The sequence below is a fragment of the Camelus dromedarius genome, chromosome 2, assembly GCF_036321535.1.
Source record: "Camelus dromedarius isolate mCamDro1 chromosome 2, mCamDro1.pat, whole genome shotgun sequence".
Lineage (NCBI taxonomy): Eukaryota > Metazoa > Chordata > Mammalia > Artiodactyla > Camelidae > Camelus > Camelus dromedarius.
This window is the reverse complement of record NC_087437.1, coordinates 81,072,348-81,098,418: the sequence shown is the minus strand read 5'-3', so window position 1 is coordinate 81,098,418 and position 26,071 is coordinate 81,072,348. Positions and strand designations below refer to the sequence as shown.

General features: G+C 38.8%; 1 protein-coding gene across 27 annotated transcripts in view; it reads right to left on the bottom strand.

The window, feature by feature from the left end:
• ABI3BP (ABI family member 3 binding protein) overlaps positions 1 to 3,238 on the bottom strand; it is a 241,219-nt gene extending 237,981 nt beyond the window's left edge. For 9 of the 27 annotated variants that reach the window (XM_064495874.1, XM_064495916.1, XM_064495941.1 and 6 more), the window contains exon 1: positions 2,988 to 3,236. In XM_064495874.1, coding sequence (XP_064351944.1) covers positions 2,988 to 3,066 — 79 coding nt within the window. In that variant the 5' untranslated portion in view covers positions 3,067 to 3,236. Of the gene's footprint in view, positions 1 to 2,987 lie in introns of all 27 variants that reach the window. The other 18 variants (XM_064495885.1, XM_064495930.1, XM_064495884.1 and 15 more) reach the window with 8 other exon arrangements.
• Between the last annotated feature and the right edge of the window lie 22,833 nt (positions 3,239 to 26,071).

Genomic DNA, 26,071 nt, shown 5'->3' with positions numbered 1-26,071 from the left:
ATTTCTTATTTAAGAAAAAATTTCCTTTTCCTATAAATAGCTAGCTATATTGATCAACTACACACACATACACACACACAGAGTAAATACGTTCTGTGGAAAATGTGAAGATTAAGATAATGTTTATGATCTTTACAAGATAATGTTTATGATCTTTACAAGAAACCATTTTATTCAAGGGAAGGGTAGCATTCACATGTTTACTCCAGAACATAACTCCTAAGATTTAGTTCAAAACAGGGCAGAACACAGATTTCAAGTCAGGAACCTGGGATCCACATCCCTGGCTCTGTCATCAATGTGGGGAAGTTAACTAAATCTCTCTGCCTTAGGTTGTCTTCATTTGTAAAATAAATGATTACGTTGGTCGGTGGTTTCCCAAATATTGGCTTATTACGGGGTTTTCATTAATCTGTCGTGAAATTAGAAAAATAAAAACAATGGACTTATTTGTATAAATTGATTTGTTTTATAAATCTGTTGCATTGGCTAGCTTTTATGAGCAACGTGGAATTTCCCCTCCTTCGAACATTCGCACATGGCATAATTCACGTATATCCTCTATAATGGCAACCTAATATTAAAAATATATGTGTATTTTTATGAGTCCATAAATCCAAAGTTCTTGGAACCACTAGACGAGGTGACCATTTGTCCTTTCTGGCTCCAAAATTCTATCCTCGTCTTAAATGACAAATGATATTTAACTAACTCTAAAGTAGGAAGGAAAAAGAAAAGCAAATCTTTTTTTTTTTTAATTTATTAGATTTTGCAGTGGGGAGGTAATTAGGTTTATTTATTTACTTTTTATGGAAGTACTGGGGATTGAACCCAGGACCTCGTGCATGCTAAGCACGCACTCCACCACTCATTTATACCCACCCTCAGAAAAACCTTTCATCTCTTTTTCTCTAATTTAGTTCAGTATTTCCCCAAATGTGCTCTGTGAAAGATAAGCCCCTGGCAAGATATGATAGCTATTCCACTAGAAAAAGGATTCTTAGTCAAATGAGTTTGAGAAACAATGTGTTTAAAAAGTGGGGTAAGTTCCTCTACAGAGAAATTTTCAGAGCCTGTCAAGTCCTAAAGCCTGTTGTGACTTCCCCGAAACAGAAAAATACATGAATGCTCCCAGAGTAACTGACGGGAAGAGAGACAGACGCCTAGCCCAAACCTTTACTGAGGACACATACCTATTCCTGGAATGCAGTTTAAGAAAGTGACTTCCTCTAAAAGAAAGTTCCTCAGTATCTTCCATAAAAGAAAAGATAGCCTTAGAGACAAGGAGATTTGACACTTATTTTATGGCATAATTATTTTAATGTGACAGGGTTGGGGGTTTTTTTTTCCAAATTATTAAACCTATGGATTTTTTTTTTAATTGCAAAAGAAATCTGGATGGAAATACTTCAGATTAAAGTGCAATGAACAAGACAAAAGTTTGAGGGCTCTTTTTGACAACTTCATTTTTTTTTTCACCAGAACAAATAAAGGGAACTTGTGTCAAGAGATTTGTATCTAATGATTGCAACACGATAATCAAAGCATTTGGAATTTGCAGAAGTCTGCAGTAACAAAATTAAGACTATCATCTGTACACAGTAAATATGAGGCAAAATAAAACCATCTGTAGATACTAAGTCTGAGAGAACCTCCAGACTTCTCTCAGATGGTGGGTCCTTGTTAAATATTGCAGCGGTGGGAAGAATTAATTCTCAATAGCTGTGGCTCGTTATTGAGTTACTTGAACACTTTTACTATGATCAAGAAACAAAATTCTTGATAGAAGCGAAAGATCTAATAGTGTGCATTTTTTTGCATAATTATCTTATTAGAGTAGAGGAGGTTTACTCGGCCTTTTTTTTTAATTGCTTTTTATATCATCATGTGAAATATCAGCTAGCCAAACCCTTCAGCCTTCACACTCTGGATTCAAGTTTCACTTAACACACGGAGGAGAGAACAGTTTTCACTCGGGACAAGATGATCTTGGAGCAAACTATGCAGTGGGAGCACCTAGCAGGATCTTTTGGATATCGTGACACGAACAATCTTTCTTTCTGACCCTATGCACACCAGGTTTTTGACAAGCCTGCGGCTCTGAAATGCCTCTGATATTTCCCATCAAAACTGTACGGTAAATTCCAGTCTGTTTTTCATAATCCTGCTGACTACAGCAGCCTGCAACCATAAAAAGCCTTCACAGACCTGAAGTTGGCTTAGAAAAGTGTCTTAGCAAAAGAACAAAAAAATACATGCAACATTCTATTCAAAGATCCGAGAGAGGCAAGCTCTCCTTTGGGTGCTGATGGGCTCAAGAGATTGTTCTTAGGGCCTAAATTAAGAAATTTTGATTTTCTTCTGATGACATTTATAAACAAAATACCAACACTAAAATGAGAGCAATTTAGCCAGGAAAAGGGGGAGTGTCGTGTCCATCAAATTAATCCCTCTTCCAAACTCTGCGGGAGAGAAGTGCCTACAAATCAGCACATGACCATACTTCGGTGCACCCTGCCTAGAACCCTTCAGCCTCCAAGTTAACAGGTATGTGTGAGGTTTACACAATAGATTCAAGGTTTCAAATTAGCTTCTTTTAAGCCTTAAGCTACCACTGGTTTAGTCTCTGAGGAGGGGGATAAAAGCACCAAACAACTCTTTTCAACAGACTACAACACCCATCTATACAGTATGATTCAATTTACAAACATTTGAAACAATACCATTCAATCTATCGTGCACAACTGCTAAGCCCAGTTAAGTTGGTTTTCATTTTCGCAACAAAGAGACCCACTTGAAAAGTAAATAGCAGAGGTGGGGGAAGAAAGGAAAAGTTTAAGCTATCTCTCCACACCTTTGAACTTTGATCCTCCGAGAATAATTCTGTTCCCCCAACCTGGTAAAGCAGATCACATGTAACATCAACATTTAAAAACTAGTCTCTCTTAAAGATTAGTTTTAAAACACAAAACATCAGAGCTACTTGCCTTTTGGCAATTTCTGTGCATTTCCCAGGGCTAGTGCAATACTTCCACAGAGGAGTAGACACCCCAGGCTGGACAGCATGTTGCATTTGCCACCTCACACGGGGAGTGATGCTGGTGGGTGTCCTGCAACCCTGGAGCTGCATTTAAGTGGACGGTCTCCCAGTGACAGAGGCGGGCGGCTGCACTTAGCTGTGCTGTGGGCTTACTCACAGGGGGTGGAGACAAAATGACATCACACCCTTTCCCACACACACCAAAAAGAAAAAGAAAAAAAAAAGCACAACAGCAAAAACATATCATCACATTTCCTGCTAGGTTCTAACTGTCTGTCTCTTCTCTTCCCTCTGTGATATATAAATTAAATTACGGCCAATTTCTATTTGTGAAAGTAAAAGGATTTAGGCAATTTTGAAACATTTGATGGACTGTTTTTACAACTCCAGAAAAGACAGACTTAAAACCATTGGAATGTTAAAAATATAAAATGAAACCTTATTAGGAAGGACACTGTTTTTAATTATCTAGTAAACCAATCCAATTCTTCTTTCAAATGGGAGTAAATGCATAAAAATTCACTTTGAACTGTTCTGAAGTTCCAATACCATGAGAAACTTTTAAGAGTAAGTCATTGGCTCCAAACTATTCATTATATATAATACATATGTGCACACATAGATACGCACAGATACATACATACAGATAGTCTGCAGATACGGATGTGGAGGTAGAGAGAAACCTCTGTCACTCGTCCATCCCCAGCTCTGGGACAGGTTCTGTAAGAGTGTCTTTATCTACATTACTGCAGTTTAGTCCTCACAGCAACTACACAGGAGGACTTACATTGTTATCCCCACTTCACCAGTGAGAAAAACTAAGCCTCAGAGAGGTTAGGTGCCCTGATCAAGCTAGTGTGTTCTCATGGGTAATAATTTGGATGGGCTTGGAATAGAGGTGACTGGGTGTTAATTTGGATGCTATGTGCCTTTGAACAAATTTCTCCATCTAGATCTCATTAACATGGGTTACATTTAAGTGTTTGCTCCATGCCAGGCACTGATCTGATCAATTCGCATATATTCATATTTATTCTTCAAAATAACCTAGGAGACAGGCATTGTCATCACCCCCATTTACAGACAGAGGAACTGGGTGTGGAGAAGTTCAGTGAAAAGTTCAAGGTCACAGGGCTAGTAAGCAACAGAGCATTTTAATTTCAATCAGACAGTTGAACGCAGAGCTTCCAGTCTTCATTAGTAAACTCTAAATTCAAAAATAAGATGATGGTACCAATTTCATAAATTTGCTAGCAGGATTTTGGGACAGTACTTATCACAGCACCTGACACACAGGACGCATCTAATAAATGACAATCACTGAAAACAACAAAAAATAATGACAATCCTAACCTGCCCCAATTAAGCAGAACTATGGTTCTACCCCAGTACACCCCCCTCCAGAGCCCGTCTGTGTCCTCTCCCTCCGCATCACACTCCCCCAACACGGGCATTGCTGGAATGACCGAGTTAATCAAGTACTTTCAACATCGTTGGTACATTTATATCAACTCCTTAAAAATAGTTTATTTCATGAGGGTGCTGTAGCTGAACCAAAACAGTAAAAGGGAATTGGAATGACGGTGGTCAAATGAAATTCTAGTCAAAAAACTTAGTAAAAAGAAAAAAAGTAAAATTGAAGAGACAGCCCCGTCTTCCAAATAAAGCGTGAGAAGGCACACTGTGAAAGTCACTTGGAGCGGGCCCACACTGAGCGCTCACGCAGGAACACCCTGGCACCGGCTCCGGGGGGATTGGGTTGTTTAACAGGTCCTTTTCGTCTCTAATTTTTCACTTGAATAGGCAGCTCTCTCCAACCCGCGTTTGGACCTCTGTCCAGCTGGCACTGCGGATTCTGCTTCTACACCTACTGCCATCAATTAAGCCAGTGAGGTCACTGCGCTCTCAGGAAATGACAGGTTGTTTTGTAGTTTGTTTTTTTTTTCTTGAGGGGGTAAAAAAAGAACAGAAATATTGGGGGGAAAAAAAAGGCTAGTTCTTCAAAACCCTGTGAGGGGCTGTTCCAAGGGTTAGGTAGGGGGATTCAGGAATCAGCCTCTGCCTGGCCTGTGGGCCACCTCATGCCTACATTAGCCATTGCTATTTCTAGATTGGAACTGATTGGGAGCTAATTAAATCCAGGGCGGTCTCTGAGGAGGATTTTGTCAGAAAAAGGTGATTGCATTACTTAGGTAGTAGGACAGTGAACATTTAGTGAAGACAGCGAAAGTGCAGAGCTCTCCTCAGATCTGGGAGGAGGCACGTCCTGAAGAAACAAGTCACATCAGAGGAGCCATTTCACCTTCTCAACAAACTAAAAGTTTTCTGTCGCGCTGGAGCCCCTCCCCAACAGGAAGCAGACACACCCTCCTGAAGGCGTGTGAGGGCCCTGCTCTTGGAAGAAGACATCAGGGCTGTGGTCACGTAACCACTGGAGGACTTAAGCCGTATTTAAGGAAGCATTACCTTCCAACCATGGGACCTTGGAGGTGGTGACACTGCAGGAGTTTGCACGCCACCCTCAGGTTTCCCTAGAGAACGTGGACCCTGGGTCCTGGTTCAGATGCCTCTGCAGGCACTTGTGTCTGTATTTTTCTGGAAACACAAAAATGTGAAGCTCCGTTACTTGTGAGGTTGTAGAATATCACACTGTCACCAGTACCTGTGGGAAACCTTGTTTTGCACATTTATACAAAGCCCATAAGACTGTATACCACCAAGAGTGAACCCTAATGTAAAACATGAACTCTGGAGGGTCACAATGCGTCATTATAGGCTCATCGGTCACGACAAACAGTAACAAACGCTGGCAGGGGGTGCTGGCAACGGGTGGGCCGGGGATACATGGCATATCTCTGCATGTGTGGGAGCAGGGGGTAAGTATACAGGAAATCTAAATGCCTGCTGCTCAGTTTTGCTGTGAACTTAAAAACTGCTCTGAAAAATAAAGTTTATTACCAAAATATCCTTAGGAAGAACACTTAGGAAAAGCTTCTGGAGAAACACAGAAACTACATTTGCGTTCTCTCCGTTCTGTGAAGGCAGGGGACCATGACAGTTTTGTCGATCACCAGACCCAGTAACAAGACTAAGAAGGCAGTATGTCAAGATGAATAAGGGACACATGAAGCAGAATCCATCGATTCCTCCTCATGGTCTAAAGGTATCAAGCCAGAGAAAGCTAGACTGTGACTTGGAATGTACAGTTGTTGGTGGGGGAGTACCTCCCATTTCTGGATGTCCTACGAGCATGATTCTCTGTGCTCCAGACTATCTTTGCAATGATGTTTGCAGAGCAAACAGCCTTGGAAGATGGGATTTTGTTTACTGACCCATATGATAAAGGGAACACGTGCTTACTGCCTATTATCAAAGATTCAGGTTCCTTAAGCTCAGGGCTTCTTTCTTATAATACAACCTGTGGCATGTGTAGGTATCACCTGTACCTCCTTGTGTGGGCTTGCGGGAGCTGGGGCTCCTAGAATGAGCACAAATGCTGATATTCAGGCTACGACTATTGCTGGGAGTCAATACGCTCACTGTCCTTTGTCTTTTGACTCAGCATCCTTGGTTCTCCTGCCAGCATCTGGGAGCTGTGCATGTTAGCTTGTACATATGGTAAAATCTCAACCCTTCACAGTGCTGGACTTCAGGGTTGAGCCACTTCATAACATTGTACTAGGTAATCTTTGGTATAGTGCCACCACCTACATTCAAGTCTACGGTAAGCTGCCACGACACTCTATTGTGCTTAAGAGTGCTGCTGTCCTTGCTTGTTAAATCATATAGTACCCTCTTTAGAAAAACTCTGGGGAAAAAACTTCTGCTCTCCATGTCAAAAAAAAAAAAATATATATATATATATATAACGCTTTTTTGGGCAACTGCCTTTATTTTGTGACACTGTTCTCTTTCTGTGCTGACTGCTGGAAGACCAGAACCAAATGTGTTCCCCACCCATACTAAGTGCATACAGGTCTTTGCAATGTGCATGTTTTGGCATCACTCTTGGCTTTTTTTTTTTTATCCCCACCTTTTTTGCTTGCTTATTTTGCAAGTTTTTATGTGGTTTTGTGAGTTGCTTTCACTTTTTTCTGGAACAAGGTGAGGTAATAAACAAACTCCATACACAGGAGTTGTGTCAAAAACACATGTCAAGATAGGCAAAGTGGGAACCTGGGGACGCTCTGTCTGCTTTCCTTTTCTCCACGGTAGAAGACCCTGATGGAACTCTGGTACAACAGTTGTATAGCATCATTTCTTTAGTTGTATTTTCTCTTTGAGAAAGTGGGTAAAAGGCAGGAGGATGACCAGAACACTACTCTAAATAAGTGTCATAGTTTTTGGTTGTTTTTGGCTTTGTAACTATTCAACATTAATTCCATTATTTCAAATGAGACGTCCACCAAAACTCGTAAATCTTTCAAATTCTGCACGTAAACTCTGGGCAATCATTTTACCCATTTGTTTACACTTTTGAGACTCTCATACACAGTGTTCTATGCTAGGAGATTTTTTAACGGCTTACGTATCTACGACAAATAAAATGCAAAGATCTGTTGTGGTTTTCTAGGGGATGCTAATAAAAATCATTTTTATTATGACTCATATTTGAAATGGGAAACCGAGTGTTCCATGTTTTCAGCCCAAACATTGTTTTCGTAATTGCCGTACAGAATGAGACTTACGGTCCAACTGGAGGAGGATCTTGCTCCAGTGGGGGTACTTTTGACCGGAGCATGAAGTTCTTTTCCACAATGCTTTTTATAGCAAGGGAGGTACCACCCTTTAAATGCCTAAGTGATGTCTGTGGGTCATTCTTCAGTCGGTTGAAAAGCATCTTGACTCTAGATTTTTGGCTTCATAACTTTGAAAGAATTAGCAACTTGTATTTATAAAAGACTGTAAAGAGTTTTTTCTTTCTATTAAGCTGGAAAAACAGGCTTCTTTAAGACCTAAGTTGCACATCTCTGAGCTGTCAAGTCTGCATTCCTTGTTCTGTCTAAATTCTGCTTTCTTTGGGGAAGTGCTGAGTGCAGAGCTGGGCTTGTGCAGATAAAGGGAATATCTCTTGTTTAGGGTTCAAATGATGTAAAAATTGAAGGAGTCAAGTGCTGAATGGGGAATATAAGTTACTAAACCAGAGAAGGAGGATGTGCCAGAGGCGGGTTCCGAAAGTAGAGTACAGCATTAGGGAGTTCAGGAGCATGAGGAATGTAAGGAGGCAGCGGTAGGTAGGGCACGTGGGATGGTGGTCCTGGGAACACATCGTAGACGGAGGCTTTTGCCAGCAGCCTGACTTTACACATTATTGCATGTGGTACACGGGAGACCCACTGTGTACTAATGGCTGGGATGAAACAGCCGTGATCATGGCCTCCTAAACTCTGTTTTCACTTGTTGTTTAATGGCAGGGACACGTCTCTGGATACTTCCCAACTTTATTGCACTGTTTTGAAGTGTGACAACCAGGCTGCAAGCAGAATTAATTAAATGCTTAAAAGATACTGCAAAATTGATGTTGAGAATTACATTGTGGAATAATGTCTCTAATGAGAAAATAAATGAAATAAAGAAATGAAAAAGAAGGACCCCTTTGAAGGCAATTTAAGGGCACATCTCCTTCTTAGGATAGGCATTTGTGGGTCCTTTTCGCCATAGCTACCACTGAAATAAATTATAAGACAGTATTCCAAAGGGAAGGACACATTCTAAATATCCAATCAGAAAAATACACCCTGAGGAGGGGGATCAAGATGATGGAGTAGGAGGACGTGGAGCTCACCTCCCCCCGACATATGCATCAGAAATACATCTACACATGGAACAACTTTCACATAAAACTAACTGGAAATTGGCAGGAAAACTCATGGACAACCAAAGCTGCAAGAAAGATCTCCACATAACCGAGTAGAACAGGAAAAAAGGCATTGGGTTGGGGACCTGTGCCCGTGGGAAAGATCTGTAAGGAGGAGAAGGTCCGCACGGGTGGACCCTCACCCCAGGGAGTGAGCAGGTTGAGCTGCAATCTGGGCATCCCAGCCCTGGTGTCCTGCACAGAGGAGACAGCCCTACTTGCCTGCTGGGAAATCCACTAAGACAGACAGAAGGTCTGGGAAAGCCTAGATTCTATTCTTGAGGACTGAGCATGTGCTGGTTGTATCCAACCAGGGTGCAGAGAGCCTTGCACCAGCGGCTGCAGCCTCACTACACTTTCCGATCCAAACAGGCAAACACGCTGGCCCTGTCCCACACCACAGCCTGGCATGAGATCTGGGCAGAAACTGAGACTAGCTGTGCAGAAACAGACTGGGGTGTCTGGGTGTAATCTGGGCAGAGCCACAGAGGCCACTGTCAGCATGTACACGGGGTGGCGCCGCAAGAGCATACAGTGGCTAAACACTGAGCAGACAGACCCTAGGGGAGGACTCATCTGGCTACACAGAGGGAGCCCAGAGGGCCCGGGGTATTGTCTGGGCAGCAGCGATGGCCAATGTCAGCTCGCTCAGGAGTACACAGCAGTTGTCTCCCAGCCAGAGCCCTCCAGCTACACCTACTCTACACTGCAGCTTTGGGCCAGACCTGGGGCACCCAGATCCTGGGAGAGGCCTGCCACAGAGGCAGCCCAGACCTCAGGTGGCAGAGCAGCCACCTCAATTCCTGCAGCCATGATGCCCAGATAACCAGCCCAGCCACTCCACACCACAGCCCTGCACCAGATCTGGGAGGAACACAACAGAGAAAGGGACTGCTTCTGAGAGGAGCCTTGGTTGCCAGCACAGATGGTGCACAGTTCGCTGTGACTGCATGGGTTTCACTGCTTCAGCTGTCACCTCCTTTGGAGGAGGGCACACACTCAAGGGCAACAGAGCCTGATCAAGCTTGATTCTCAGGGCTTCTACTCCAACAACTGGGCAGTGTACCCCACGCCTGACAGGGTGGCAACAGCCACGAAGCCCTGCCTCACATCCAGAACAGGCTCTAGACACTACAACACCAGCCACACCCCATTACCAAGGGGATAATGACCAGCACACCCTGTGGAAAGATGTGCTGGTGTCCATCCTGAAATCAGCCCTCACACCAAAGACACTGGACACACACAGCCTACACAGAGATGTGCCCACAAAAAACATCCCTTCAAGACCACAGTACATAACTGTTCCTCCTAAATTCATACAGACAGAGAAAGTTATGTAAAATGAAAAGGCAGAGGAACTACTATGAATAAATGCATGCCAACAAATTGGACAACCTATAATAAATGGACACATTTCTAGATACATACAGCTTGCCAAAACTGAGTGAAGAAGAAACATATAATTTGAATAGACTGATCACTAGAAGTGAGACATAAACTGTAAAAACAAAAACAAAAACAAAACAACAACAAAAACTCCCCGCAAACAAAAGTCTAGCACTAGATGACTTCATTGAGGAATTCTTCTGAAAATACAAAGAACTTAAACCTATCCTGCTCAAACTATTCCAAAAAATTGAAGAGAAGGGAACACGTCCAAGTTCATTCTATGAACACTCTTGACAGAAAAACCAGATAAAGAGACCACAAAAGAAGAAAACTACAGGCCAATATCTTTGATGGATATAGATATGAAAATCCTCAAGAAAAAAATAGCAAACTGAATTCAACAATACATAAAAAGCATCATACATCATAATCAACCTGGATTCAATTCAATCCAGGGTCACAAGGATGTTTCAACATATACAAATCAATTAATGTGTTAACCACATTAACAACAACAACAAACGACAAAACACAAAGGATCATCTCAATAGATGCAGAAAAAGCATTTGACAAAATTCAACATCTTTTCATAATAAAACCTCTCAACAAAGTAGGTACAGAGGGAACACATCTCAAGATAATAAAAGCCATTTATGACAAACCCCTAGCCAACATAATATTCAAGCTGTAAAGCTGAAAGCCTTTCTGCAAAATTCAGGAACAAGACAAGGATGCTCACTCTCACCACTCTTGTTCAGCATAATATTAGAAGTCCTAGTCACAGTAGTCAGAAAAGAAAAAGAAATAAGAGGTATCCAAACTGGAAGGGAAGAGGTAAAACTGTCACTATTTGCAGATGACATGAAACCCTATATATAGAACCCTAAAATCTCTACACAAAAATTATCAGAACTAATAAATGAATTCAGCAAGGTAGCAGGATACAAGATCAATATACAGAAATTCATTGCATTTCTTTACACTAACAATGAAATATCAGAAAGAGAAAGTTAAAAAAAATCCTGTTTAAAACCATGTCCATAAAAAAAACCACCTATGAATAACCTTAACCACAGAGGTGGAAGACCTATACACTGAAAACTATAAACATTGATAAAAAAAGTTAAAGATGATTCAAAGAAATGGAAAGATATCCTATGCCCTTAAATTAGAAGAATTAATATTGTCAAAATGGCCTTATTACCCAAAGCAATTTCCCCTATCAAAATACCCATCACATTTTTCACATATCTAGAACAAATAATCCTAAAATTTATATGGAATCACAAAAGACCAAGAATTGCCAAGAAATCCTGAGGAAAAAGAACAAAGCTGGAGGCATAACCCTTCCAGACTTCAGATTATACTTCAAAGCTCCAGTAATCAAAACAGCATGGTATTGGCACAAAAACAGACATGTGAATCAATAGAACAGAATAGAGAGCCCAGAAATAAACCCACACACCTAAGGTCAATTAATCTTCAATGAAGGAATCAAGAATATACAATGGAGAAAAGAGAGTCTCTTCAGCAAGTCATGCTGGGAAAACTGGACAGCCACATATAAATCAACGAAGTTAGAACACTCCCTGACACCATATACAAAAACAAACTCAAAATAGTTTAAAGATCAAAATATAAGGCATGACACCATAAAACTTCTAGAAGACAACATAGGCAAAACATTCTTGGACATAAATCATAGCAATATTTTCTTAAATCAGTCTCCCAAGGCAAAAGAAATAAAAGTAAAAATAAATAAATGAGATCTAATTAAACTTAAAAGTTTTTGCACAGCAAAGGAAACCATAAACAAAATTAAAAGACAGCCTACAGAATAGGAGAAAATATTTGCAAACAATATGACCAACAAAGGGTTAATACCTGAACTATACAAACAGCTCATATAACTCAATATCAAAAAAATAAACAACCCAATCAAAAAATGGGCAGAAGACCTAAATAGACATTTTTCCAAAGAACATACAGATGGCCAACAGGTACATGAAAAGATTCTCAGCATCTCTAATTATTAGAGAAATATAAATGAAAACTACAATGATGTATTACCTCACACCAGTCAGAATGGCCATCATCAAAAAGTCAACAAATAATAAATGTTGGAGAGGGTATGGAGAAAAGCGAACCCTCCTACACTGTTGGTGGAAATGTAAATTGGTGTACCTACTATGGAAATATGGAGGTTCCTTACAAAATTAAACATGGAGCTATCATATGATCCAGCAATCCCACTCCTGTGTATCTATCTGGAAAAAAATGAAAACTCTAATTCAAAAAGATACTTGCACCCCAATGTTTATAGCAGCATTCTTTACAATAGCCAAGACATGGAAACAATCCAAGTGCCCAACAACAGACAATAAGCTTAAGAAGATGTGGTATATTTATACAATGGCTATTACTCAGCCATAAAGAAAGAATGAAATATTGCCATTTGCAGCAACATGGATGGACCTAGAGAAAATTATACTTAGTTAAGTAAATCAGACAGAGAAAGACAAGTTCTATACGATACCACTTATATGTGAAATCTGAAAATAACACAAATGAATCTATATACAAAACAGAAACAGAGTCACAGACATAGGAAACAAATGTATGGTTACCAAGGGAGGAGGGACAAAGTACAAGTATGGGATTAGCAGATACTAACTACTATACATAAAATCAATAAGAATTTATTATAAAACACAGGGAATTATATTCATATCTTGTAATAACCTATAATGGAATATAATCTGAAAAAATAATTGAATCGGGAGAGGGTATAGCTTAGTGGTAGAGTGTGTGTTTAGCATGCATGAGGTCCTGGGTTCAATCCTCAGTACCTCCTCTAAAATTAAATAAACCCAATTACCTAACCCCCATGCCAAAATAAAACAGTTAAATAATACAATAATAAATTTTTTTAATTGAATGAATTAAAACTAAAAATTCAGGCCCTCATCACACTAGCCATATTTCAAGTGCTTAGTAAGTTACCTGTGGCTAGTGGTTACCATATGGGACAGCACAGATAAAACATTTCCATCACTGTAGTTCTGTAGTACAGCCTTGATCTTGACCATGTCAACTAACATCAAATTCCACTAGTGGAGAATGACCAACATTCATATGTGGAATGAATAACTCAATAAATTAATTGATTTAATTGATGAAAGACTGAATGAATAAATAATTCTCTTTTGGATCTGTATCTCTCTTTTCAACATAAATATGATATGCTTTTATTATTTGTCTTTGGTAAACTTTAACCAATATGGGAAGTTCTTCTTAAGATGAGAAAGAAACTAAGGAGAAAAAAGGAATTTCACCTATACATTTACAGCTCTTGAAGTGTCAGGGAGCCATCACTGGGAATGTAATCTAGGGTTGCGGTCAGGATACATCAAAGTGGCCCAGCCAGTGTTAGCTGCCAACCAAACAGTCATTCTCCCGACCCTTTTTCCTCTCTGAGAGAACTTGCCTCCCATGGTAGAATACAGCTTGGAAGGGCTATGTGAACAAGTTCTAGCCAATAACTTTTGATGAGATTTTGCCAGTGTGCTTCTAGCAAATATGTATTTCTCTGATGAAAAAATCATACAAGAAGATAGCTCCTTCCCAACCCCTTTCTCCTGCTTTGAATATTAAGTGAGGAAGGGATGTTTAGTGGCAGGGTAGCCATCTTGTGGCCATGATAGAAAGACCTACAAAAGTGCAAGAAAACTCACCTAGGGCCCTTAGTTTGTTGACCCCAGGAGCAATCGTGGAATGGTCTATCAGTGTACTTGTTATAGAGAAGTTATAGAGTAAATAAACAAAAATGTATTCATTTATGCCACTGCTAGTCAGATAATTTGATATTTGTACCTCTTTGTGCCTCAGTTTCTTCTGCATACATGAGGATAGTATTTTCTTCCTCATAGGGTTATTGGGAGGATTAAATGGCTTAATACACATAAAATATTTAGAACAATGCCTGGCATATGGCAAGCACTCATTCACTACTGGCTGCTGGTACTTGTAATGGTGGTGGTTGTAATCACTGCAGCTGAAAGTATGTGAACACCTAACCTAAGGAAGAGCACGCTACATGCAAGTCTGCTTCTCAGCAGAGACCTCCATTTAGAAGCTGGGAAGTAGACAGGAAAGATTTAATAACTTCTTTGAAAGTGCCTTTTCCAAGCACTTGATTTGCTACCAAAGACTAATTGAGGCATTGAATGAAATTGTTATTCAAACAGTCATTTTTCAAAAGTCATATTTCCACAGAATTTTATGTGTTAGGTCCCCTAAAAGCTTAGGTTCACTACTCTAAATCTTTTATCTTGGAAATGTATAAATTGTTCAAAGTAGCATGTCAGTGTCTAAAGTACCCTTAAAAAGAGTCAAATGCATTTGAGTATATTATTCTTCAAACCAAGGCCTTTCCTACTATATTTTATTATATTTGATTTATTTTATTTTATTTGCAATAGTTTTTTGAAATGTAATTCACATACAACAAACTGCACATATTTCATTTATACAATTTGATTAATTTTGACATGTTTTCACCTGGGAAACCCTCACCACAACCAAGATAATGAATGTACCCATTACCTTTAAAAGAATCCTTGTGGCCCTTTTCCATCCCACTCTCCTTCCACTCCACACCTCTCACCCAGTACCACACAACCACTGATCTGCTTTCTATTATAATACTTTTGATTGCAGTTTTGGAAGTCTTACATAAATGGAATCATATAGTAGGTACTCTGTTTTGACTGGCTTCTTTAACTCAGTTCCATTATAATGAGATTCACGCATGTTATAACATATATCAATATCCCTTCCTATGCTGAGTAGTATTCCATTGAATGGATATACCACAATTTGTTTACCCATTCATCTGCTGATGGACATTTGGGCTACTGCCAATTTTGGCTATTACAAACAAGACTGCTGTGATCATTTGCATGTATGTCTTTGTATGGATGCATGATTTCATTCTCTTGCAAAAATACCTGCGAGTACAATAGCTAGATCAAATGGTAGATGTTCATTTAAATTTTGAAGGAACTGCCAAACTCTTTTCCAAAGTGAATGTAAAATTTTATGTTCACACCAACAGTGTATGAGGGTTCCAGTTTTTCCACATCCTTGCCAACATTTGCATGTCATAATTTTTAATTTTAGCCTTTCTAATAGATATATAATGGCATCTCACTTTTATTTTAATGTGCATTTCCCTAATGACAAATGATGCTGAGAATATTTTCATGTGCTTGTTTGCCATTTGTTTGTGGGGGGTTTTTTTGGTGACATCTTTTAAAAATCTTTTGCCTACTTTTGGTGGTGTGGAGGATGGTTTGTTTTATTACAGGTTTTAAGATTTCTCTATAAATTCTAGATATAAGTCCTTTACAAGATACATACTTTGCAAATATTTCCTCATTATCTACAGCCTGTCTTTTCAATCTCTTAAGAGTGTCTTTTGAGGTGCAGAAGTTCTTAATTTAGGTGAGGTCTGATTTGTACAATTTTTCTGTTATGGATTGTGCTATTGGTGTCATAGCTAAAAGTACCTTGCCAAATCCAACCCTAATAAGATTTCTTAGTTTTAGGTTTTACATTTAAATCTTTGATCTATTTTGAGTTGATTTTTGCATATGATGCATGATATGGATTCAGGTTTATTTTTTGCCTATAGACATCCAATTGATTTGCTGTCATTCACTAAAAAGTTTACACTTTTCTCTACTAAATTGCTCTTGCAGTTTCATCAAAAATCAATAGTTCAAATATATGAAGGTTTATTCTGGAGTCTTTATTCTGTTCCATTGCTCTATTCATCCTATATTAATGCCAATAACACATTGTATTCAATACTGCAGCGTTATAGTAAGCCTTAAAATCAAGTAGTATTGTCTGTGAAGCCATTCTCTATGGGAAGGTCTTAGTTTTTGGTTTTGGGGGAATTTTTTGATTTGGTTTACTAAAAATTCAATTCTATAGATAGATACATGGATTTTTCAGATTATCTGTTTTTTCTTGAGTGAGTTTGTTAATTTGGTCTTTTGAGGAATTTGACCTTTTATTTAAGTGGTTAAATGTGCTGCCATAAAGTTGTTCATAATATTCCCTTATTATTCTTCTAATATCTGTAGAATCTGCAATAATTTTGCCACCCTCATTTCTGATATTGATTTGTGTCTTCTCTTTCTCCTCTTGCTCAACCCAAATTGAGACATACTGTATTTTCAACTTCATTCAGTTACAAATATTTCTAATTCTGCTTTTGGTTTCTTCTTTGCTCATGATTTATTTAGAACACTGTTTCCAATATCTAGGGGATTTTCCAGGGATCTTTCTGTTATTAATTTTAATTTAATTCCAATGTGGTTGAGAAAAGTATTTTAAGTGACTTAAATCCTTTTGTATTTATTGAAAATTACTTTATGGTCCAGAACATGGTCTATATTTCTGCCCTTGAAAAAATATATATTCTGATATTGTTGAATGGAATACTATATACATAGGATTTTCTGTTGTAATTCGAATCTAAAACCAACAGGAAAACACTGGCCAGAATGGGACTATGAAAGCACAATTTAGCAGTTGTCTAATTAGAATGATGACAGTGATGAAGATGAAGAAGATCATGATGATGATGGTGATAGTGATGATGTGATGGTGATTTTGGTAAATAGAAGTCATTGCTTAAATGTTCAACACTTTTTTTCTCTAAAATTTTCCACTTAATTTTTTCTAGAAGAGCTGGTTTCCCTCTCATCACCACTTGCAAAACCCAATCAGAAAAAAAATCCAAATGATGTAGTTACTCCTCTAGCAATCCCCTAGGAACACTCAACCTTTTAATTGTTTCCCAAACCACACATTTTTATCGTCTGGTCCTCATTAACAGCCCTGTGAAAGTCTGAGGCAGAGAAGGCATAATTCAAACAACTTAAGAGACTTGCCCAAGTCAATCGCATAGTTCAGTGATTTACAAACTTAAGTGTGTATCATAATCTCCAGAGGGCTTAAAACACAAAATTTCTTCTCTGATTGACTATCTTATATCTTTAATTATATTTTAGAGAATTCTTTTATCTGGTGAAAATCCCTTAAGATGGTAACATTGTGAGATAGTATATTAATAGCCATTACACCTTAGAGTTCATGAAAACATTCAGGACAGATTGGAGGATGGAAAACAAGAAGACTGGGTTCTTGAGAGGAGTGGAAAGGGGATGGAAAGGTAGGCAGGAAGTTAAAACTGGGAAAATTCTAAGGACTTGAGTGGAATCCAGGCCTAAGCTAATCCTTAGGGACACAAAAGCTATAGAGAACCTTATGTTCACACTCCCTTCTCTTTTAAATCCACCCATTCCCTGTAGCTAGTTTTCAGTTTCCTATTCTTCCTCTAGCCTCAACACAGAACTTAAAGGAACAGAGAAGAGGAGCAAGGAAGCACCTATGTATGCATCCCTAAGTTGTCTCTAGTTCAACACCACTTGCAGACCAAGACAAATCTTCTAAGGCTCAGCTCTTTATATCCCATTGGACATGGTGAGGTTCCCCCGGAGGCCACAGGAGACTCACTCATTAATGAGCAGGATTCCAGGCCTAGTTGAAGAAGAGATTAGAATCCTTCAGGGAATTTCGTCTTAATTACTATCCCAGACAAATACTGAGAACATGTATTTCCCCACTTCTCCTTGCTGAAGTGAAAGGAGACAGCCTTCCTTAGTATTGTATGATTCACTGCAAACATCTGACATTAATTCCAGGAACAAGGCTTGAAATACAAAGACATGGAGAAAGCAACATGGAGGGTCTGACAGAGAGTTCATGGGATGAGATGTGGCAACTGCTCACTCTTCATATCATTAGCTGTTACTTCCTGAACAGAAAATTGGTGGCCTCTGGCTTGTGAAATGCCTCATTTCCAGCACCACTCCTCAGGGAAGATATTAAATTGACTCAAAGAATGCCAATCATATGAGATGATGCTGACAGGGCTCCGAATTATTCTGAGAAGACTTGGAATTTCTCATTCCAAATGACCCAACTCATTTGCCAGCACAGGATGTGCCGTATCAACTAACACTCTCAGACAAATCTGGTTACCAGTCTCAGGCCTGGAGTACCATTAGCCAGACTCCAAGCATCTAGTCTTTCTCTGTCAACCAGATTGTTGTTCCTAGGCAGATAAAGAGTGTAACTCATTCCTATAGTAGTAAAAGGACAATCAAGGAATACTATGAAATGACTCTATGCCCATACATTTCATAACCCAGGTAAAATGGACAATTTCCTTGAAAGACACAATTTGCTAAAATTCACACAAGAAGAAATAAACAATATGAATAAACCTATGTCTATTAAAGAAATTGAATCAATACTAATAACCTTGCAAAACAGAAAGCATCCCAGATAGGTTCACTGGTGAATTTTAACAAATATTTTTAAAGAAATTACACCAAATTCTCTGTAATCTCTTTCAGAAAATAGAAGCAGAGGGAATACTTCCTAATTCATTGTATAACTCATTCTGTGATCCCAGTATTACTCTAATGCTAAAACCAAACAAAGGCATACAAGAAAAAAAGCTACAGACAAATATCTCTCATGAACATAGATGCAAAAATCCTCAACACAATATTGGCAAATCAAATCCAACAATGTGTAAAAAGAATTATACACCATAACCAAGTGGGATTTACCCCAAGTATGCAAGGATGGTTCAACATTTGAAAATCCATTAACGTAATCCATCACACAACAGCAGACTAAAACAAAAATCATATTAATAGATGCAGAAAAAGCATTTGACAAAATCCAACACCATTCACGATATAAAATTCATGGTAAAATACAAATAGAGGGTAACTTCCTCAACTTGATAAAGGATACCTACAAAAGTAACCACAGCTCACATCATTCTTAATGGTAAGAAACTCAAAGCTTTCCCATTAAGAAACCACTCCTTTTCAACATAGTACTGGAAGTCCTAGTCATGGCTTGATAGCTCATTTCTTTTTTAGTGCTGAATAATAGTCCATTGCTTGGATAATGCACAGTTTGTTTATCTATTCGCCTACTGAAATACATCTTGGAAAGCAAGGTCTTAGGCACTAACAAAGTAAGAACTTTTACTTCCTCATAATGGCAGTTTGATTAATCAACAAGTGGAAGATAAAATGAAAATAATGTAAAATGGAAAACTCAGTGACAAAGGAACATAGTTTAACTCTATTTAGAAATGAAAACTAAGTGTTTTTGTTCTATGGCTGCCATAAAAATTACCACAAATGCAGTGGCTAAAAACAACATAATTTTAATATCTTATAGTTCTGAAGTTCAGAAGTCTGGCATGAGGCTCACTGGACTAACATCAAGGTGTTGGCAGGGCTGCATCCCTTTCTGGAGGTTCTAGGGGAGAATCTGTTTCCTTGCCTTTTCCAGCTTCCAAAGCCTGCATTCCTTGTCTCATAGCCCCCTTCTTACATTTCAAAGTCAACAACATAGCATCTCTCTGACTTTTCTTCAGCCTCCCTAACCCACTTTTAAGGACCTTTGTGATTACTTTTGGCCCACCTGGATAATTTAGGATAATATTTTGAGATCGATTGGCTAGCAAACAATCCATCTGCAACCTTAATTTCTTACAGGCATGTACCCTAACGTATTCACAGGTTATGGTATTAGGATGTGAAAGTCTTTGTGAATTTCCCCAAGGAAGTGGAGTTTCTCCAAAATCACTAAGACAAGATGATTCAAAGAACATAAGGAAAAGTACTTATGTTAAACATAAATATGTTAGCCTGGTGAAGTTAAAATGGTTAGAACAACAAAGTAGTAAAAAAAAAAAATGGAGTTTTAGTTAAAATGTTTTCAAACCCTTTACTTGTTGGTTCTACCTGAGGAAACCTTGCATATTCTCATTGTGAATGGATGGGGTGCGTTAATATATCTCCACTGGCTTCCTCTTCCCATCTTGAATGTACGGCTTCTACAATATGTTTGTCACTGGGTTTCACCAAAATCAATGAAACCAACTCATCCAAACTAAGAAATAGCTCTTAATGCTTCTCTAGCAATAGCCATCAGAGCCTAAAACAATGTTCATACCCTTTGACTTAAGAATTCACATTGGGAAATATATGCCAAATTAATGATCCAAAATATAAAGCTAATCTAAACATTTTTATGAAAATTAAAATGTTTATAACAGCCTCAAACTACATAAGACATTTAAAAAAATGGGTAGTTATATAAATTGAGGCACAATCTAATCAGCAAACACAATTTAGTCACTAAAAACCACATGATATTGGCTATAAGAGAAATTCTAAATGCTAAGAGAAAAAATAATGCAGTTTATAAAACATTTTATAATATAGATAAAATAATTTTAAAAATACATATAGAATAAAAAGAAAGGATATAAAAAATCAATTGTCTCTAAATGACAGAAACATGGTGACACTTCTTCTATTTTTCCATATCTGTGATAAGCAAGTCCTTTTTCTGCAATACCTGCTATGATTGTGTCCCTACAAAACTCGTATTTTGCAGCCCTAATCTCCAAAGATAATGCTATTAAGAGGTGAGGCCCTTGGGAGGTGGTTAACCCATGAGGGTGGAGCTCTCAAAAATGAAATTAGTGCCCTTATAAGGGGTTCCAGAGAGATCCCTACCCTGTCCTCCATATGAGGATACAAGAAGTCTGTGACCCAGGAGGAGGCCTCACACAACCATGCTGGCACCCAAATCTCAGACTTCCAGCTGCCAGAACTGCGAGAAACAAAATCCTGTTGTTTAGAGGCTTCCCAGTCTTTGGTATTTTGTGATAGCAGACTAAATGGCCTAAAATGACAAAATGTTCTACAAATACTTTTTCCTTATTCCTAAGGATCTCAATAAATAGCTGGTAGCAGTAGGTGGATTTAGGAGGGGTTAGATGTGAACCCAGTAGGTAAAAAGTAGAGGTCTCCCACTCGTTTAACCATTAATGTTATTCACAAGGTATAGACCACGTCACAACACATAGTGGTCGTTCACACACACAACCCAAGGTAACAGAAAAGCACCAACCAGTAATGGTGCCTGCATCAATCACAGAGGCTGAGCCACAGCGGATAATATTGCCCCAGGTTTAGGTGAGTGTGATCTGCCTCCAACACTACACCGAGGGCTGGTACCTAAATAGGCCTCATTCAGAGCAGAGCGGCTGCTGGCGGCCACGGAGGAAAGCCCAGCACCCCTTCTAATGCAGACATTCAACAACGATCCCTCGAACAAGGAGCTAACATTATTCCCCTTTGTCATGTGCCATCACCCACAACACAACTGCAGAGAAACAGAAGTCGGTGGTCCCCAACTTCCAAATGGCACGTGGAGAAAAAGCGAAGAGAGGGAAGAGGCACTGTCCCCTGTATAGAGTCACGTCCGGAGTGTGTGTGTGTCGCCTCCCCTCACTCTTGGACCAATGTATCAGTTTTCTAAATTGTGCTCAATTTTCTGGCCTCTATTACCTCCAATTCAATAAAAATTCCCTAAATTCCATAGCCCTAGTCTGCCGTTTCCATCCCCTGACTTAGCTCTTGCTGTCTATTCTACTTAGCGGGACTTAATATCTACTCTTTTCTTTCAGTTTATCTTTTCAGTTTAAGTAAATGTTCGTTTTTGCATATTCATTTTGCATAACAGGTATGTGATACAGTTAAGGAACTTATGGCTTTGGGAGCAAAAAAGAATAACTTTCCTTAGATTATTTTTGTCCCCTTCTACTTCATGAATAAAAGAAAGAATGAGATAAAAAAAAGGGGAAATATGTTTAATGTGGAATCAGCCCAGTGATGACCATAAAGAGTACAACTAGGATTGGATGACTTGATCAAGAGGCTGTGTCATAGTTATACAATGGAATACCATGCAGCCATAAAAATTTAAAATAATACCATTTGCAGCAACATGGATGGACCTGGAGATTGTCATTCTAAGTGAAGTAAGCCAGAAAGAGAAAGAAAAATGCCATATGATATCACTCATATGTAGAAGCTACAAGAAGAATCTACAAAAAGATGAACTCACCTACAAAACAGAAACAGACTTACAGACATAAAAAGTAAACTTATGGTTACTGAGGGAAAGGGGGTGGGAAGAGACAAATTAGGGAGTTTGAGATTTGCAAATATTAGCCACTATATATAAAAATAAATTTAAAGAACAAATTTCTTCTGTATAGCACAGGGAACTATATTCAATATCTTATCATAAACTTTAATGCAAAAATATGAAAGTGAATATATATATGTATATGCATGACTGGGACATTGTGCTGTACACCAGGAACTGACACATTGTAATTGACTGTACTTCAATTAAAAAAAAAAAAAAAAAAACTAGCATCAGAGTTAGACCACTGCCTTAGTAGAAAGCCCTGGCCTCCATCTCCTCAATCTACTGCAAAACACAGGCATTTAGTTTGAGGACTTGTTTAAATGTGAATGTACTTGGGAAGGAGAAATTTTTAGCTGTTTTTAGTCAGTTTGAATGGACTCCTAATACTTTCTTCATAACCATTTTGAGAGGAGAGAAAAACAAAAAATACCAGGATGACATCTTGGAAGCCCGGGGGAGGGCAGCATCAAGATAAGGAATGGCCCAAGAAATGGAAGCAAGGAACAGCGATGGGACACATAAGTGAAAGCACCATTTTGCTTGTAGCTGGTCTTATACAACCATAGTAATGTCATTTGCCAAATCAAGACTTGTGCATTTTAACATGGCATCCCAACTTGGTGTTCAGGAAATCACAATCTAGCTGAAAAAACAGTGAGCATTCCAAAACATCTATCAAGCGGACTTGAAGTGTCAGGAGAGTACGTACTTTTCTTCCTTATCCCCCAAGTGTGAAACCTGAGGCATCCTGAAAGAAGAATGATTGCAGAGCACATGATTCTTTGCTTATAAAAGATCTTGGAAGAAACTGGGGCTATACTTTTGGCTCTGAGTTGCTGATGAAGCAGGAAATGTGAAATTTTTCTGGGCTCCTTCACAAAGGCTCTCAGTCTAAAACTGAGTAAGAAACTTTTCTGGAAAAGATGGGGGCTTAACAGGTGTGGGTTTCAAGTGTATGCATTCTCCTGAGCTGACTCTTGGAAGTGTCCCCATGGCTCTATCTTGGGGTGACGGGAGGAGACGAGGCCTTAGACAAGCTGATGCTTAGATACAAAGATACTTATGTTTGTCAGGAGCAAAAAGGAAATCGTGAGTCACACAGAAAAGAAGGATTAAGTGTTTTAACAAGTTTTTTTTGCTTTTCCTGGAATTCTTACTAGGAAAAAAGATCAGCTTTTTTTTCTAAGTGCAACAAATACTATTTTTCAGCACAGAGGTGAAGAGCATGTTTAGATGTACAAAATTAAGTGCTTTTTCCTATTTATATTTCTCCTTCTGTTTCACTAAGGTCAAACAAAATGCCTTCTATCAGATGAACTGCTACTCCTTCAGACTTTAACAATCTAGAGAACTGAAGTTTATAAAACTAAATGTTATAATATTTTTATGCCAGTAGAGGCAAAGGTATGTCGCTATTAAACACTGGTTATAATGGTTCTTTACTACTGGAAAATAAAGCAGTTTAAAAGAAAAACTCTCACTTTGATTTCTCTTAAGTTTACCAAATTTACTGAATTTTATCCAAAGAATTATGCTAGCAGCAAAGCATGTGGCAGATGGTGAGAGAAACAAACAAAAAATCTAACAACTCTTATCTATCTTCCAGCTTACAGTACTTCGCTTACTCTTTTTACCGGGGGGGTACGTAGCAGTACTTGAGCAAATGTTCACAACTGCATATTTAAAGGAAGTTGTTCCTGCTACGTCACTGAGTTATCAAACTATGGGTGATGAGGTTGATGGATATGATGTCAAGCACATAAAAAAAGAACTAAACTATGACGTGTAAACCAAGGCTACTGTTTAATTTTCTAGCTCATCTTCTAGTTTGTTAGAGTGGAAACCATGTATTATAAAATTGCTCAGCCCTGAGATTTCCCCTACTTGAGGTTTTCATGGGTTTAAGGTATCAGGAAGATGATGTCTCTCTGGTGGTGGCTGATGGTCGGAACAGATACGTCTCCTGTATGAACACCTTAAGCACCTCTGTGACTTGTACATTTTGTCAGATTGGAATCAAGAGGGAGTTGATTAGGGAAGTATGGCTGGAACCCACTGTCAGCCAAAAGGAGCAATAAGAGACCCAGAAGACACTTCCTGTTGCTAAAAAGCATCATTAGATAATTTGCTTCAAAGTACAGTTCAATTTTACACAGTGACTGGGTAAGAGGTTTTCATGTCCCTCCCTCAATGCTGATGAAGAGTGAATCACAGTCTATGAATTATATCAACTGTACTTGTTATTTTAATGTCGGAATTCACTTCCCCATCTCCCATGGAACTGCAAGCTCCTTGTCGATAGAAACTGTCTCCTCATCCTTGTATCCCCACTGTCTACAATGGTGCCTGGAGAGTGGAGTCCTTTAATAAATATAACTGGATATCACAATCATGAGACTAACTGGAATTAAGGGCAGAACATAACAAAGGAAAGTTTGAGATGAGAATTTGCCCACATTCCCAAGACTGTCCCAGAGAAGAGGACATTCTTTCTATGCAACTATTCCAGGTCTTTAGAAAGAAATATCAAATACCCAGTATCTTGTAGAAGTTGAAAATAAACAATTACAGACTGCAAAATAATCATGAGTGTTCTTGGGAGCCAAGTTACAGTCAAAGTTGTTTAAGTAGAGGTGACATAACTAATTATAGATGATGTTGTAAGTGGATTCAGCAAACTTTGGACCTGCAGGTTCCTTCCAAGTTGAGAGTCAATTCTTGATCCCTAAAACGAAATTGGCCTATCCATTTGGCTACAGTGACTTGCTGAGCACATTCCATAATGACAGTCAGCACCCTTTCCCTGACTCTAGAGTCACAGCTGAGAAGGCTCCTTGTTGGTTTTGTTTCCTAAGGTAATTTTTCCCAGCAGGAAGGAAATCAGTGTTCTAAAAATAACTTAGCTTGATTTTAAGGTCAGGTATATCCTTGATAAGTATTAATTGGCTTTATGGCACTTATCTTTTGTACATTTTGCTAGCATTACACAAATTTCATGAGGATTTGATAATACCGAGGACCAGACCAACATTTTTGAGGATGTACCAGTCAAAATCTCAGGAGCTAAGTCTTCTTACTGACCTCTCTTGCCTCTAGTCTTGCTCTGCCTAACCCATTTTCTTCTCTGATGTAAGAATGACCATACTAAGACATAAAACCAAATGTACCATGACACCTCTCTTCATAAAACCCTTCAGTGGTATCTTTGCCTTCAAAAGGATGTCTGAATAACCCTGAGGGATCTTTGCCTTGACTACCTCTTGGCCTCAATCCCTGACACTCCCTTCCTTGCTGTATGTTCTGACAGTTGAACAATTTCCATCTCCTAATTATGATATGTCATCCTCATTGCTTTACATCAGTGATTCTCTACAAGGAGCAATTTTGCCCCTAGGGACATTTAACTATGTCTGGAGACATTTTTGGTTATTTCAATTCATGGGATGCTACTGGCATCTATTTGGTGGGTAGAGATCAGAGATGCTGCTAAACCCCCTACAATGCATAGGACAACCCCTTGCATCGAAGAATTAACCAGTCCAAAATATCGATAGTACCTTTTTTGAGAAACTCCACTTTAGATGAATGAATTAAAGCAAGTCATA